At 50.0% G+C, this 17,371-nt stretch overlaps 1 protein-coding gene across 1 annotated transcript in view; it reads left to right on the top strand.

Moving 5' to 3' along the window:
- SLC25A20 (solute carrier family 25 member 20) overlaps positions 1-17,371 on the top strand; it is a 39,254-nt gene that overhangs the window by 6,285 nt on the left and 15,598 nt on the right. Inside the window, exons 4-8 of the mRNA XM_018576090.1 lie at positions 3,992-4,082; positions 8,235-8,352; positions 10,398-10,470; positions 11,220-11,329; positions 13,643-13,767. Of these exons, the coding sequence (XP_018431592.1) occupies positions 3,992-4,082; positions 8,235-8,352; positions 10,398-10,470; positions 11,220-11,329; positions 13,643-13,767 (517 nt within the window). The remainder of the gene's footprint in view (positions 1-3,991; positions 4,083-8,234; positions 8,353-10,397; positions 10,471-11,219; positions 11,330-13,642; positions 13,768-17,371) is intronic.

Below are 17,371 nucleotides of genomic sequence, written 5' to 3'. Positions count from 1 at the left end.
ACAATTAACTTTATTTAGTTGCTAACAAAATTCTTTGTTTACATCTTGCTGCGGGCCGGCGGCTAGATTCCACGGTCGGCAGCAGAATGCAAACAATGGGGAGCAATAGCCAGCCTGCTATACTATTATCTCTCAAGCAACCAGAAACTACAGTTATCCGGAACCTACTGATCCCTGTGGGTGCCGGATAATTGGGTGTGTACTGTACATTGAAACTGTTTTTATATCTATTTACAAACTCTGTTTGAGAATTGCAAAAGCCCCCCCATTCTCTGATCTGTAATGTAGCGGGAGGTGTTCTGTAGTCCACGGCAATAGCTGGGAATAATGTAACTAGCAACCATAATGAAAAAAGAAATTATGTGCAAAACCACTGCACATTTCCTGTAAATTGTTGTTCTGCTTTGCCTTTGTACGCCAAGGGTTGAGTTGCCCTTTAATGCCGTGATTTGTAGGGTTGCTCTTTTGTCATGTGCTAACTGACCCACTCTTTTATACAGCAAGTACTGGAGGGAGCTATTGCTGCAGGCTTTGCCCCCTGAGGTATGTGTGCCCAGCAGTGTACATTGACATGGTGTACATGTAAGTGTTATCGTACCTCAGTCAGTGTGTCACCCGCCCTCCCATTTCGCCTGAACCTTCTAACCCGAGTCCGAAGCAAACGCAGTGCTGTGTTGATGTATTATGCTAGCCACACATGCATCAGATTTCAGCGCATTTGTTTTTTCTTCTTCCATCCGATATACATGTATGACCATCCCTGGAGGAGTCTCCACCCGCCTACTCCCCTCTGCCCCCTTCATTGGCTGCCCATGTCTTTGTGCTTATGGATCCAATCAAATTTTGATAGAAAACAGTGATCACTATTGGAATACCCTCCATCAGGTTACCATTCAGTTACCATTCAGGCTGCTATAGAGAGGAGTGAATATTAGAAATACCGTATATACTCGAGTATAAGCCGTCCCGAATATAAGCCGAGGTACCTACTTTTACCCAAAAAAACTGGGGAAAAAGTATTGACCCGAATATAAGCCGAGGGGGGCACTTTTCACCCAAAAAAATGGGCTGAAAATCTCGGCTTATACTCGAGTCAGCCCCAGCGCGTCTTCTTACTTACCTCGCCGAGCGTCGCGTCACTGCTGCTCCGGTGTGCGGCGCTCCGAGCGGGGTCATCTGGCAGTCTCCGGGTCCTAATTTAGGTGGCCGGAGACTGCCAGATGACCCCGCTCGGAGCGCCGCACACCGGAGCAGCAGTGACGCGACGCTCGGCGAGGTAAGTAAGAAGACGCGCTGGCGCTGACTCGAGTATAAGCCGAGATTTTCAGCCCATTTTTTTGGGTGAAAAGTGCCCCCCTCGGCTTATATTCGGGACGGCTTATACTCGAGTCAGCCCCAGCGCGTCTTCTTACTTACCTCGCCGAGCGTCGCGTCACTGCTGCTCCGGTGTGCGGCGCTCCGAGCGGGGTCATCTGGCAGTCTCCGGGTCCTAATTTAGGTGGCCGGAGACTGCCAGATGACCCCGCTCGGAGCGCCGCACACCGGAGCAGCAGTGACGCGACGCTCGGCGAGGTAAGTAAGAAGACGCGCTGGCGCTGACTCGAGTATAAGCCGAGATTTTCAGCCCATTTTTTTGGGTGAAAAGTGCCCCCCTCGGCTTATATTCGGGACGGCTTATACTCGAGTCAGCCCCAGCGCGTCTTCTTACTTACCTCGCCGAGCGTCGCGTCACTGCTGCTCCGGTGTGCGGCGCTCCGAGCGGGGTCATCTGGCAGTCTCCGGGTCCTAATTTAGGTGGCCGGAGACTGCCAGATGACCCCGCTCGGAGCGCCGCACACCGGAGCAGCAGTGACGCGACGCTCGGCGAGGTAAGTAAGAAGACGCGCTGGCGCTGACTCGAGTATAAGCCGAGATTTTCAGCCCATTTTTTTGGGTGAAAAGTGCCCCCCTCGGCTTATATTCGGGACGGCTTATACTCGAGTCAGCCCCAGCGCGTCTTCTTACTTACCTCGCCGAGCGTCGCGTCACTGCTGCTCCGGTGTGCGGCGCTCCGAGCGGGGTCATCTGGCAGTCTCCGGGTCCTAATTTAGGTGGCCGGAGACTGCCAGATGACCCCGCTCGGAGCGCCGCACACCGGAGCAGCAGTGACGCGACGCTCGGCGAGGTAAGTAAGAAGACGCGCTGGCGCTGACTCGAGTATAAGCCGTCCCGAATATAAGCCGAGGGGGGCACTTTTCACCCAAAAAAATGGGCTGAAAATCTCGGCTTATACTCGAGTATATACGGTAAATGAAATAATTGTGGCCCGTTTTAAGAGATCAGCCCACCCAAGAGTATTAAAATTGTTGTAGATGTGGATTGGTGGGTTCAGTCTGCCCCTGGCTGGTGAATTCAAATTTCAGGCAGATGTCCCCTGAACAGGTGTAAGATTTCTCCTCTGGGGACTCTCTCTCTCTATCTCTATCTCTATCATCTCTATCTCATTACACTGTGTTTCCCCGAAAATAAGACACGGTCTCATATTTTTTTGGGGCTCAAAAACACACACTAGGTCTTATTTGCGGGGTAGGTCTTTTTTTTAATGTACAACAATCCAAAGTTAACGCAAATCCAAATTTAATAATCCAAAATGGCAAAGTTGAGAATGGGGTGATCAGGGCAATCAGGGGTGCCATACCTTTCCAAGAGCAATTTGGTAACCAGTCGCTGGCCAGAATGAGCGAAATCCACTTTCATATAAAATAAGAAATACACTCAAATTAAAATGGTTATAAAGAAATGCTAGAGATTATAATAGTAGTGATTAATCATTTTATTATTGGTGATGATAATAGAACACCAATAATAATATAAAATTATTCTTACTATCATCATCTCTAGCATTTTTTTTTATTACCATTTTAATTTATTGATGGTAAAATTACTTACAATCAATACAATAAAAAATACTATTAAACTATTTTATTATACATAAAATATAATCATAATAATGTTATTATTGGTATTAATATTAATAAAACTAATAATAATATTAAAATGATGATGGTGATTATTATTATTATTGATTTTTACATTGGAATAAATGTGTCTTCACTATTAAAGCAGATCTTTACCCCCCTCACTAAAAATCAGCTCTGCATGCTAATATAACATCATCTTACATTCATTATTTAAACATATTTTTATTTTGCTTGTAATTATTGGTTTTCCACTTCCTGGTTCTCATGGGCATTAGTGGGGTAATCTGTGCCCAAACATTGCATCCTGGTAATCCCTCTACATCAATATTCTGCTCCGTATGCCCAAATGAAATTCTCTTACACTCATTTAGTTAAATAAAAATTTTTCTCAGTAGATCTCAGGGAAAGGCATTTGATGATGATCAGATGATGTGTTCTGGTCACATGTCCTAGTCACATGTGGCAGAGTTCCAGGAAGTAAAGGGAGTTCTATTAATCTGCCCTTAGTAAAAATGGCCGCTGTCAGAATGGGGAGTAAAAGAGGAATAAGGTTTGCAAAGAATATAAAGTCGGCAATTATCTAGAAGTATGTGTGTGTAGATTGTCATAAAGGTGTGTTTGTTGTCATTTTAAAGATCTGGGTGAAGTTCCTCTATAAGTTGTGGTGTGACGCTTCAATCTCGGATACATTTACTAGAAATAAAAATGTGGCCGAGGGGTTTAACCCTTCCCCCAACTTTATCCAAAACTAACAACAAAAAAGGTTTACCCTTTACCAGCCATTTGAAAACCACCGGAGCTTTTTCAAAGTGATCGCAGATGATTTTTCTTGGATTTGATTGGATGGATCCGACATTTGGATTGCAGACTCTGTGCAGTAGGCAGGCAGTGCAGTGTCTGTTTTCTTTCCCGCCCTTTCTCTCTCTCTCTCTCTCTCTCTCTCTCTCTCTCTCTCGCTCTCGCTCTCGCTCTCGCTCTCTCTCTTTCCATACATCTATATATACATTTATACATCTATATCTTGTTTAAAGGTATCCGCAGCTGTTTGCAGCCGGGATGTTGTCTGGAGTCTTCACCACCGGTATCATGGCCCCCGGGGAGAGGATTAAATGTCTATTACAGGTAAGGACACAGATACATCAATGCAAAATCTAAAGAAATGATCGTCTTTGTAATGTTTTTCGGATATGCATGTCGGTTTAAAAAAGAAAAGTTGTATTTTCGAATGCAGTGCACAATGCTCAGTAGTGCAATACCATCAGGTGTTTACAGGATTACTAAAGGCTGGGCGCCTTTTACCTTGATGCATTCTCTGTATGTAGGTCAAAAAAACGCCATTTTTTTGGTACCCGACACACTTAAGGCCGTGACACTGCACGCGAAGCAAAGCTCTCCAGCACGGAGCTTCGTGTGCAGTGTGTGAGCTGAGTGCAGTCAGATTATTGACTGCACCTTCAGCCAATCGGCTTGTCTGTAACAACCGGCCAGACGTCGCATCCCGTCGTGCCGGTTTATACGCGCAAGCCGATTGGCTGAAGTTGAAATTGTTCATCTCGGCACGCTCAGCTCTGCGAGCTCTCGCAAGCTGAGGTGCCGAAAAGAAAGTGACATGACACTTCGCGTGCAGTGTGTCACGGCCTTTACCCGTCTGCGTCGCTTGTCACCTCCGCCGGTCCCGAAACGACCCTACGTCCGAACTTCCTGGTTGTAGGGGAGGAGATTGAGGGCAGAGGAGCCATAGGCTCCTTCTGCCGTCGGTCAACCGGTTGGGCGGAGAGGAGGGGTGTGGCCTGTCACAGTGCTGTGTGTGTCTATGGATAGAAGACGGAAGGGAGGGACGGAGGTCAGAAGGAAGACGGAAGGGAGGGACGGAGGTCAGAAGGAAGACGGAAGGGAGGGACGGAGGTCAGAAGGAAGACGGAAGGGAGGGACGGAGGTCAGAAGGAAGACGGAAGGGAGGGACGGAGGTCAGAAGGAAGACGGAAGGGAGGGACGGAGGTCAGAAGGAAGACGGAAGGGAGGGACGGAGGTCAGAAGGAAGACGGAAGGGAGGGACGGAGGTCAGAAGGAAGACGGAAGGGAGGGACGGAGGTCAGAAGGAAGACGGAAGGGAGGGACGGAGGTCAGAAGGAAGACGGAAGGGAGGGACGGAGGTCAGAAGGAAGACGGAAGGGAGGGACGGAGGTCAGAAGGAAGACGGAAGGGAGGGACGGAGGTCAGAAGGAAGACGGAAGGGAGGGACGGAGGTCAGAAGGAAGACGGAAGGGAGGGACGGAGGTCAGAAGGAAGACGGAAGGGAGGGACGGAGGTCAGAAGGAAGACGGAAGGGAGGGACGGAGGTCAGAAGGAAGACGGAAGGGAGGGACGGAGGTCAGAGGGAAGACGGAAGGGAGGGACGGAAGTCAGAGGGAAGACGGAAGGGAGGGACGGAGGTCAGAGGGAAGACGGAAGGGAGGGACGGAGGTCAGAGGGAAGACGGAAGGGAGGGGCGGAGGTCAGAGGGAAGACGGAAGGGAGGGACGGAGGTCAGAGGGAAGACGGAATGGAGGGACGGAGGTCAGAGGGAAGACGGAAGGGAGGGACGGAGGTCAGATTCAACTTTGAATTTCAATTTTGTGGGTTTGTATGAAGTATTTGCTCTCTGCCCTGTCTGACCTACTTGTATGCATTGTGTAGTTACCCCTAACAGCCTGCAGATGTCAGTGTTGCTTTTATTTTTATTAATCGTCCACAACATTTGATTCTTCGACTCCTATAAATTGCCGAGCTTTGCGGAGCAGGAGAGCTTATTGGGGTGTTCACTATGTGTGAGGAAACGCTCAGCATTCCAAATCTATGAAAACATTAGGACATTTCTGACCGACTTCTACATTCTACATCAAGGTGACACTAAACTCAGGAATTAAATCTTAAAAATACATTCTAGAATCTTAACTATGAACAGAAATGTATCTTTGTGTATCACTCGGCTGTAGATCCTCAAATCATCTCTGAATTAGGGCTGACACTGTCCTTCCTTCTGGAGGGGGGCTACTTGTGTTCCCCATGGTCCCTGTGTGTGTTGTACAGTAGTCACCGCTCCAAGCATACTCCCGGGATGGACTACAATCTCAATACAAATTAGTAAATTAAACGTGTGATTGTAGTCCATCCCGGGGACAAGTTTGAACTAGAAACATGAAAGAAAGAAAGAATCTGGTTGTTTTCAGGCTGCATAGATCCTGCAGATGGGGGCCCAGGGGGTGATTTCTTAGGAATGACAGTTCGGATGCCCCTGTACTTTCTCACACATAGAATGTTCCAGAATATTTTTTTTCTGTTTAACAGACATGATGGATTCCTGGGTTCCGTCATTGCGCTGCGGCTCTGATCTGTTATTATTTAAGTTCCCTGTTTGAATTTGGAATTCCAAACTCTTTGCCGTCATACAATAAGGTTTCCCGAGCCCTTCCCCGTGGCTGCGTTCCCAGCATCCTGCCTTCTTTCCCACCACACACACAGCTTTTATTGATCTGTTCTAACTTTATAGTGATCACTTCTGTCTGAGAACTATTTCTGGCTAAGTTAGCCACATAACTCTGTGCAGAGTCAGGAAAAAAAGATTCTGTGAAATAAAATTAAAATGAATTTTGTGCACAAAAAAAAAAAAAACTACCCCTGCATTGCAAGGGTTAAGTGCTCATTTTGTTCTAAGTGCAAAAATACAATAAAGTTATAGCCGCCAAAACCTCGTAGCCGGCCGGCTCTTACACCAATTCTTCCAGCTTCGCTCCCCCCTCTGTTGCAAAAGTGTAAGGATCCTTTAGTCATCACGTTCTATACACCGTGCATAGGACACTGAGGGACATTCCATCGCTGGAGGGACCGGTCTAACAGCCAGCTGACCCTGAGGTTTTGGTGAGTATAATTTATTTTTGCACCTAGACCAAAACGAGAAGTTAACCCTTGCGGAGCGGGAGGTAGCGCCACTGAAAGGGTTAAACTATTTCTTTAAAAATATTTCTCAATAACCACTAAGGATATAAATACACTTTGTGTGCCTAAATATTACCTTCAACCACACCATAAAAGTAGCAATAACATCATCACTGTGCTGTATATAGCTTGTGCAGACAGCAGAGCTGTGGGAAGGGCCTACCTGGCTCCACCCACTATAGGCTGCCTGCAGAAAGCTACAAGAGGGGGAGGAAACAAGACCAGTCACAGTTGCTCTCTCCTTGTGCAGAGTGACCGGTCTTTTCGCCACCCTCTGTAGTTTTCTGCAGGCAGCCTGTAATAGGTAGGGCTTGCTGGCACCCTCCCACAGCTCTGCTGCCTACAGAAGACACCAGTAGGGGCAGAAAGGAGACCAGTTACCCTGCACAAGGAGAGAGCGCAGCATTGACCAGTCTTTATTACATGAGGGGGCGGAGACAAGGCCAGTCACCCTGCACAAGGGGAGAGAGCAGCAGTGACCCTTCTTTATTACAGGAGGGGGCGGAGACAAGACCAGTCACCATGCACAAGAAGAGAGCAGCAGTCAGTGGTCTTTATTACAGGAAGCTCCAAGTTTCACACTGGATTACTGCACACATCTGGAAGAAATACACAAAGCTCGCCTAGATTCAAGGAAGAATACACACACACATACAATATTTGCTCATCCCGGAGTTCAGCTTTAACACTCACATATTTGAGGAGCAGCAACCCTGCCATGTCTGAACAATGTAACATCATAATTGCTTGCTGGAAGCAATGCATGATGGGATAGGTAGTCTTGTGAATTGGAGATTGTATCACATCGGGCAGCAGGGAAAAAGACACAAAGCACACTGGGAATCCAGGAAATTGTTGGAAGTGGTGTGCAGATGGAAGGCAGCGCTCACTACATAAAAGGGATTTTTTTCATGTAAGCTTTGATCAGAATCAACTCCAGTATGTGTTCCTATTACAATGCTGATGTTATAACAGGAGAGGATATGCTGAGACTTTACTCCTTAATATAGTAAAAAAATAAAAACCCCCAGTGGTGAATAAATACCACCAAAAGAAAGCTCTATCTGTCCCCAAAAAAGGGTATAAAATTAATTTCAGTACAGCGCTGCATGACGGAATAAATGTCAGTCAAAGTACCGCAGCGCTGAATACTGAAAAATGGCCTGGATGGGAAGGGGGTTTAACACCGCGGATGTCAACTGGTTAATGCTGGTGATCTTCCAGTTTACGGGAAGGTTGCAGTTACAGTTAATCTTTATAGTGTATCTAATCCTCCATAACCTGCTGTTATTGTTCCAGATCCAGGCCGCCGGTGGAACGACAAAGTATGCCGGTCCCATGGACTGCGCCAGGCAACTGTACAGAGAAGCTGGAATCCGAGGCATCTACAAGGGGACGGTGCTGACTCTCATGAGAGGTAAGAGGGAGGTGGGTGGTCAGCGCTGGAGAGACACGGATCATTTTCACGCTGCAACATTCAACCAACGTCCACTAGGCGGCGATATTACAGAGCGAACGATTTGTCACGGGGTGGTGCATGTGCTCATCTAGGTATGAGTAGAAATGTATATGAATCCGTGGCGTCTCAGCTGCTTCTTGCTGTGAACTTAAAGGAAACTGAGCATGCAAAAGTATGTGTTTTTGCATCTTCTTTTCCGTTCACTTCCTGTTTCAGAGAGGAATTCTGTGCAGACTGGAGGGGAGGGACGGAGGTCAGATAGAAGACTGGAGGGGAGGGACGGAGGTCAGATAGAAGACTGGAGGGGAGGGACGGAGGTCAGATAGAAGACGGGAGGGGAGGGACGGAGGTCAGATAGAAGACGGGAGGGGAGGGACGGAGGTCAGATAGAAGACGGGAGGGGAGGGACGGAGGTCAGATAGAAGACGGGAGGGGAGGGACGGAGGTCAGATAGAAGACGGGAGGGACGGAGGTCAGAAGAAGGGAGGGGAGGGACGGAGGTCAGCAATAACACTTTAACATCAAAAAAAGTTCTGGATGAACCTGGACTGGGATCCTCCTCTGGCCTTGTACCGTCGCCTGCTCTAGCTGAGTTTTGTATTTTTAGGATTTCTGGTTCCTCTTGTTTGCCGGCTCGGGATGATTTCGGGAGTGCTCCAGCTTCTCTATACATAATGAGATTCTATTCGAACTTCTTTTTTTTTGTTGATTGAATTTCACAGCTAATCAGAGTCACGGCTGCGCAATTCCGCAAATTGGACTTTAATAAATGACTCAAGGTCACAGCGGCCTCTCCGAGCTAATTGCATTCATCACGCTGCTCCTTGCGCTGCAACAATCTGGACACCCCGCCACCAACGTGCTGGAGACAGTTCTGCCGCTTCAACAGTATCTCTGGTCAAAAACTAAATGTGTAGTTCTATAAAATCTCTCCCGCTCCTAATAACCAGATCCATCTAGAAGCTTGTAAACATACTTACTGAAGATGCCCATAGGATGAACTTCCTCAATGCACTGTCACCATCCACCACTCTCCCAGAACCCGCCTTCTGAACTACAACTCAACGTCTGAACAATGCAACATTATCATTGCTTGCTGGAAGCAATGCATGATGGGATAGGTAGTCTTTAGAAATGGAGATTGCATCACATCAAGCAGCAGGGAAAGAGATGCAAGTGCGCCTGGGTCTCTTTCCCTGCTGCAATCTCCATTTCTCAAGACTACCTATGCCATCATGCATTGCTTCCAGCAAGCAATGATAGATCCAGGAAGTGATGCTATTTTTAGGAGGACTTCCAGAGGTGCATGGTTGGGGTGCTGCCTACTAAAGAAAAGGTGAACCCCAACTTTAAACTGATTTGCTCTCTTTCGGTCTGTTGAAATACAATCAAGCATTTTGTCCATCTGAAAAGTGCTTAAAAAAACCAGTTGATTCTGTTAGAAATTCAGAGCTGCCATGTGACCTCTGCACACTTCCTGTGTTATCACAAAGGGCCCTCCTGGTTCTTATCTTGGACTACAGAATGGTCAGCCTTTATCCTGTGAAGATCTGAGAGTCGGAGTGGTTGAGTAGTTTAGCAAAGGAAACTAACTGGGCAGGGCTGACACCACTCGGTCCAGAAAGATGCTGTGTTTATAAAGCTTCTTCACTGCAAGGGGAGAAGTCTAAAGCCAAATGCAGGTACTTCTTGTAGATTGTAGCAATGGTGGGATTGAATTCAGGACCCCCAATGCTGCAAGGCGACTTCAGCACCATTTCTCTGCGCAGGTTTACCGCCGAGCTGGCTAAAGTTTTCATATAACCGGGGGGGTTGGTGTTAGTGATTTGCAGCACTTTGTGCTCTACATAAGTTTTCTTTCTCCTTTTTTAATGTGATAATTGTTTTATGGTTCTGACGCACGGAGCCGCGCGCACAATTTTCTGTTGCTGAGATATTTGGAACGTGGCTAATCTGATAAGTGAACCAGTTTTCATGACCGAGTTCTTTTCTTCCTTGTCTAGATGTACCAGCCAGCGGAATGTACTTCATGACCTACGAGTGGCTGAAGAAAACCCTCACGCCGGAAGGACACAGGTAATGGCCGACCCGCATCGCTCCTTATCCGCCATCGGAAATAAAGGGAAAGCTTTCCCTATGACCATTGACTTAACGGAGGTTGTGACGGGCATCCTGACAGCCTGGCCTTCCCTCCCGCCACCCTGAACCACCCAAAGTGTGCCCACATAGCTTCTGTGTGCGGTTAAAAAAAAAGATTTGAAGCCCAATTGAACTTTTATCAACTAGGGTGCCCTCTGGCTTCATCATGGGTGCCTCGAAATTTTGTGATGGTAGGACTCTGTGAAAGGAAGGGGCCTCCTGAGGTGAAAGGAAGGGGCCTCCTGAGGTGAAAGGAAGGGGCCTCCTGAGGTGAAAGGAAGGGGCCTCCTGAGGTGAAAGGAAGGGGCCTCCTGACGTGTAGGGGGTGGCTTCTGATGTAATGGGGGACTCTGGTGTCAATGGGGGGATTCCATGCAAAAAGGGTGGCTCTGATGAGGGAGGCTCCTGATGGGCTCTGTAAAAGAAGGGCTCTGATGTGAGAGGAGGGGGCCCTGATGTATAGGGGGTGGCTTTTGATGTAATGGTTGACTCTGATGTGAAGGGGGGATTCGATGCAAAAAGGGTGGCTCTGATGTGAAGACTGAGCGGAAGGTCAGAGGTCAGATATAAGACTGAGCGGGAGGGACACAGGGCAGATATAAGACTGAAGGGGGAGACTGGAGACTGAATCTGAGGCCGGAGTTCAGCTTTAACTGTGTTTTTTTTTCCTCTCCCTCCGCTGTTAGTGCAAACGATCTCAGCGTTCCTCGGATCCTCTTTGCCGGAGGAATGGCCGGAATCTTTAACTGGGCTGTCGCAATTCCCCCAGACGTGCTAAAATCTCGCTTCCAGACAGGTGGGTGAACGAGAGGCCGCACTGTGAGGATCTGCAGGCGTTCCCATTAATGTTGGACTTGTGTTACATCGAATTCCCCCGTATATTCTTTCCACTTCTCCGAGTGCCGACAATGTGCAGCCTGCGGGGCGCTCAATTGGATTCTGCGGGGCCGTTAATTACACAGGATCGCCTACGAAAGATGATATCATTCACAGGAGTATAGAGACCTTACATTTTCCATACATGTAACCCCTGCCTGACCAGTGACATCTACACTTCTGGTGCCCAGCCTGTGGTCTAAGGGCCACATAGGGGCCCCTCCCAGGCTGTAGTCGGTGTTCTACTTCCCTAGATGCCTTACTAGACATACGCCAAGTCCCCTTGTAGTCTCTTGTAACGAGTCACAAGTCTTTGGCAGTCTTCTACAGAATGTCCTGAGTCTCCAGCCATGCGTGTAGCATGCCCCCGGTCTCTGGCCATCTCCTGTAGCATGCCCCCGGTCTCTGACCATCTCCCGTAGCATGCCCCCGGTCTCTGACCATCTCCCGTAGCATGCCCCCGGTCTCTGACCATCTCCCGTAGCATGCCCCCGGTCTCTGACCATCTCCCGTAGCATGCCCCCGGTCTCTGACCATCTCCCGTAGCATGCCCCCGGTCTCTGACCATCTCCCGTAGCATGCCCCCGGTCTCTGACCATCTCCCGTAGCATGCCCCCGGTCTCTGACCATCTCCCGTAGCATGCCCCCGGTCTCTGACCATCTCCCGTAGCATGCCCCCGGTCTCTGACCATCTCCCGTAGCATGCCCCCGGTCTCTGACCATCTCCCGTAGCATGCCCCCGGTCTCTGACCATCTCCCGTAGCATGCCCCCGGTCTCTGACCATCTCCCGTAGCATGCCCCCGGTCTCTGACCATCTCCCGTAGCATGCCCCCGGTCTCTGACCATCTCCCGTAGCATGCCCCCGGTCTCTGACCATCTCCCGTAGCATGCCCCCGGTCTCTGACCATCTCCCGTAGCATGCCCCCGGTCTCTGACCATCTCCCGTAGCATGCCCCCGGTCTCTGACCATCTCCCGTAGCATGCCCCCGGTCTCTGACCATCTCCCGTAGCATGCCCCCGGTCTCTGACCATCTCCCGTAGCATGCCCCCGGTCTCTGACCATCTCCCGTAGCATGCCCCCGGTCTCTGACCATCTCCCGTAGCATGCCCCCGGTCTCTGACCATCTCCCGTAGCATGCCCCCGGTCTCTGACCATCTCCCGTAGCATGCCCCCGGTCTCTGACCATCTCCCGTAGCATGCCCCCGGTCTCTGACCATCTCCCGTAGCATGCCCCCGGTCTCTGACCATCTCCCGTAGCATGCCCCCGGTCTCTGACCATCTCCCGTAGCATGCCCCCGGTCTCTGACCATCTCCCGTAGCATGCCCCCGGTCTCTGACCATCTCCCGTAGCATGCCCCCGGTCTCTGACCATCTCCCGTAGCATGCCCCCGGTCTCTGACCATCTCCCGTAGCATGCCCCCGGTCTCTGACCATCTCCCGTAGCATGCCCCCGGTCTCTGACCATCTCCCGTAGCATGCCCCCGGTCTCTGACCATCTCCCGTAGCATGCCCCCGGTCTCTGACCATCTCCCGTAGCATGCCCCCGGTCTCTGACCATCTCCCGTAGCATGCCCCCGGTCTCTGACCATCTCCCGTAGCATGCCCCCGGTCTCTGACCATCTCCCGTAGCATGCCCCCGGTCTCTGACCATCTCCCGTAGCATGCCCCCGGTCTCTGACCATCTCCCGTAGCATGCCCCCGGTCTCTGACCATCTCCCGTAGCATGCCCCCGGTCTCTGACCATCTCCCGTAGCATGCCCCCGGTCTCTGACCATCTCCCGTAGCATGCCCCCGGTCTCTGACCATCTCCCGTAGCATGCCCCCGGTCTCTGACCATCTCCCGTAGCATGCCCCCGGTCTCTGACCATCTCCCGTAGCATGCCCCCGGTCTCTGACCATCTCCCGTAGCATGCCCCCGGTCTCTGACCATCTCCCGTAGCATGCCCCCGGTCTCTGACCATCTCCCGTAGCATGCCCCCGGTCTCTGACCATCTCCCGTAGCATGCCCCCGGTCTCTGACCATCTCCCGTAGCATGCCCCCGGTCTCTGACCATCTCCTGTAGCATGCCCCCGGTCTCTGACTGCTCTTGTTTAGCATGGCCCGGCCATGAGACACAAGTAATAAACATCCCGCGCACTGTGTACAGTGTACAGTGTTAGACTGACAGTATCCTCATTCTCAGACACTTTGATGAAGCCGTGCTCACGATGTGATGTTTCCGTTTGTACAGCTCCAGCTGGAAAATATCCTAATGGATTCCGGGACGTTTTACGGGAGTTGATCCGGGAGGAAGGAATTGGATCCCTTTACAAAGGATTCACCGCGGTCATGCTTCGGGCCTTCCCAGCCAACGCAGTAAGTGATTGGTTATTTTTATTGATGGTGACGTATGATATACAGTCCTGTGACGTATCGCTTTAGAAATATATTTAATTGGAGCTCAGAGGCTGTATCCGGCTTAAGGGGTAACTGCGCTTTTTGAATAAAATGTGTCACGTGACCCCTGCAGCCTTTCTTATCAAAAAAGTTCATATAAATAGAGATTTCTAATGCTAATGTCAGTGACCTGGGGGGGGGGGTCATTCACAAGGTTACATATAGAGATGCACTGATACTAGTATCGGTATCCGCGCCGAGTATTTGGGCGCGTACGCGTACTTACCCAAATGCTCCGATGCCTAGCCCGATACTTCCGGTACCAGGAAGCCGGGCAGCGAGTCATTACACGCTGCCCAGCTTCCTGATTGGTCCGAAGCTGGCCAATCAGGAAGCCAGGCGCCGTGTAGCGGCCCCAGGCTTTCTGATTATTCGGGAAGCCGACTTTATGCTCCCCCGTCACCTCAAGACGAGGGAGCATGGAGCCTGCTTCCCGGCCAAGCCGGCCGCCGCGTCATTACACAGCTCCCGGCTTCCTGATTGGCCAGAAAGCCGGCTCAATGCTTTCTAATCAACTAGTGACGAGAAGTATGGGGACGGCTTCCCTGCTAATCGGGAAGCCGGGTGGCGAGTCTTTACACGCTGCCCGGCTTCCTGAATGGGACTTCCGGTATCGGCGAGTACTGGAAACAAAATATTGGTACTCGATACCGAAATACCGGTATCGGTGCGTCCCTAGTTACATTGTATCTTTTCACTCCATCTTGGACAGGCAGATCGTACTTGCGATCATCGATGACTGCAATGCTGAACGGGCAGTGTGCGTGTGCACACACCAGCCTGTGCGGCATTGATCTTACGATCGTGCTAAAAACCAGCCGAAAATCGTACGATTCTCGGCTGGTTTTCTAGCGTGCTCCTCAGACAAAAGACGTGCGACCGTACAGTAGAAACACACTGCACGATTCTCGTAGGATCGCGGGATTTCCCGCGATTCTCGTACGAGAATCGTGCAGTGTATGGGCACCTTTAGACTCCCCGGGGGCCTTACAGATCCTAAATCGCATCGGCTCCAATCAGACACTTTGTAAACGTGGCGATGGGAGGAAGGCCGAAAATTGTATGTGCCCAACACCCGCCCCCCCCCGCTGATAATCTGGATTAGCGGACCTTCTCTTGCGTAATCCTGAGACCCGTAATCGCCACTTTTCTTAATCAATTACGGGAGCGAAGACTTGAATGTTGATGATTTTCATGTGAATGAATTGAGCTGCTTGTATTGTTTTTATATGAACTGCCATGAAATAGATCTTAATTTACAAACCGAGTTTTATTATCTTGTAGATCAGTGAAAATGTTTTACTGCCGATGACCTCAGGCGGGTATTTGGGCCGGTGGTAGAAGACCCATCTGCATGGCAGCGGGCAGTGTGTGGGCAGGAAGTGATGGAGAATCTCGCCAATGGGGACGCAGGCATCAAAAATACATTTATAGTAGGGTGGGACATTGCTCTCTGTTCCTGTGACACCTGGCTCCCCCAATTCTATATCTGGTGTCACAGGGACAGGAAGTGAAGGAAATGTTCTCAATGGGGTCACAGTTATATGACAGGAAATGTTCAAGCTGAGCTCCGTCCTTCCCTTCAGTCTTCTCTCTGACCTCCGTCCTTCTCTCTGACCTCCGGCCTTCCCTTCAGTCTTCTCTCTGACCTCCCGGCCTTCCCTTCAGTCTTGCACAGTTGCACCGGCTCCTCTCCTGGACTGAAATGGCTTCCTCTGATTTCACTGCACACTGGGAGCTTCTCACAATGTGTATTACAAGTCGGATAGAGCCCGCCTCATTTCCTGGAGGGAGGACAATCCAGCATCATCTCATTCTTTCCTCTGCAGCCTGACCGGCCCACCCCTTTTATTCATTGGATTTCAGTCCTTTCAATCATCAACACATGTGGGCATTGCCTAGGGTGGTCTGCATGCAAATTAAGTCTGCCCACTCCTCCTGACTGACGTCCACCCCTCAAGGCATTTTGATATTTGCATAACTCCTCCCAAGGTCCAGCCCACTGCTTGCATCAGAGCTGCACTGAGGCAAGGTGTTGTGATCGTCTCGGGAAGCTCCGTTCTTTTATTCATAGAGGTTCAGAGTCGCATGTGATCATTACCTGGAGTGACCTGCATGCAAATACAGTCTGCCTGGGAACGCCCACTGCTCCAGACTGACATCCACCTGTCAATACATTTTGATATTTGCATAACTCCTCCCAAGGTCCAGCCCACTGCTTGCCTCAGGGCTGCGGGCTCTTGAGACCAGTACTGAGGCAGGGTGCTGTGATGTTTTCCGGAAGCTATGTACAGCACCATGCCAGCCCCTCCCACCAGCACCCTGCCAGCCCCTCCCACCAGCCATGATCTGCCTGCATGGCATAGAGAAGCACATATGATGATATCACTGGATCTAAAATAAGGTATGGGATGAAAACCAAAACATTTTATTTAAAAATGAGAGGAAATCTCTCCAATGTGAGGAACTTCCCGTTTAGACGGTTGTCACCGCATCAAATGTCCCCACTGGACGATTTCCCCTCTGTCCCTGTTCTGAAATTTTGGATTCTCCTCAATGTTTGTCCCCGACCCCAGGACTGACAGAGAGGGGGACTCTCCCTGAAGGGGACACGGATATCGATAATAACCCAACGGTGCTACTATCCCTTCTACCCTCCTATGCAAAACGTACCCCTCTCCCAAAATGTTGGCTTTAGATACCGGGTTCCCTCTTTCCTTCAAAAACTACAAAACTGGGCTAGACCAGAGCCAGGCAACCCTGGCCTTCCAGCTGTGCTGAAACTACAAATCCCAACATGCCTCCTGGGAGTCATGCCTGTGGTTGTCAACCTTGCAATGCCTCATGGGACATGTAGTTCCACTTGGAACTGAGCTAGAATGAGGCTTTCGATATAATAATGGTAAAACTACAAACTATGATGCACCGATACCGTTTTTTCGGTCGAGTACTGAAATTTTTTTCTTGGGTACTCGCCAATACCGGTAACGTAAGTCCCACTAAGGAAGCCAGGCGGCGTGTGATGACTTGCCACCCGGCTTCCTGATTAGCAGGGAAGCCGTCTCCATGCTTCCTCAACACCAGGTGACGAAGTATGGAGACGGCTTTCTGGCCATTCAGGAAGCCTGGGGGCGGGTAATGACTTGCCGCCTGGCTTCATGATTGGCCAGCATCTCGACCAATCAGGAAGCTAGGTGGCAAGTCATTACACGGCGCCTCCATGCTCCCTTGTCACAAGGTGACTAGAGAGCATGAAATTAGGAAGCCGGGGGGGTGGGGTTAATGACTCGCTGTCCGGCTTCCTCATTATTGGGTCGTGCAAATAAAACAGAAAAAACCCACTTTGGCCGGGGAATGTTTGTGAATGAAGAGTGATACCGGCACTGCAGCTTTCATGATTGACCAGCAGGAGGTGCAGCTCCAGGGCAGACAGGCCGAGGATCCCCTCCCCTATTGGTTAGGTCTGTAACCCTGGAGCATTGTCCTGGGATTTTTTTTTTTTTTTTTTACTATGGTGGAATTT

Source organism: Nanorana parkeri, unplaced genomic scaffold (assembly GCF_000935625.1).
Source record: "Nanorana parkeri isolate BGI_ZX_2015 unplaced genomic scaffold, ASM93562v1 scaffold56, whole genome shotgun sequence".
Lineage (NCBI taxonomy): Eukaryota > Metazoa > Chordata > Amphibia > Anura > Dicroglossidae > Nanorana > Nanorana parkeri.
The sequence above is the reverse complement of the archived record's forward strand: the minus strand, read 5'-3'. Positions and strand labels throughout refer to the sequence as shown.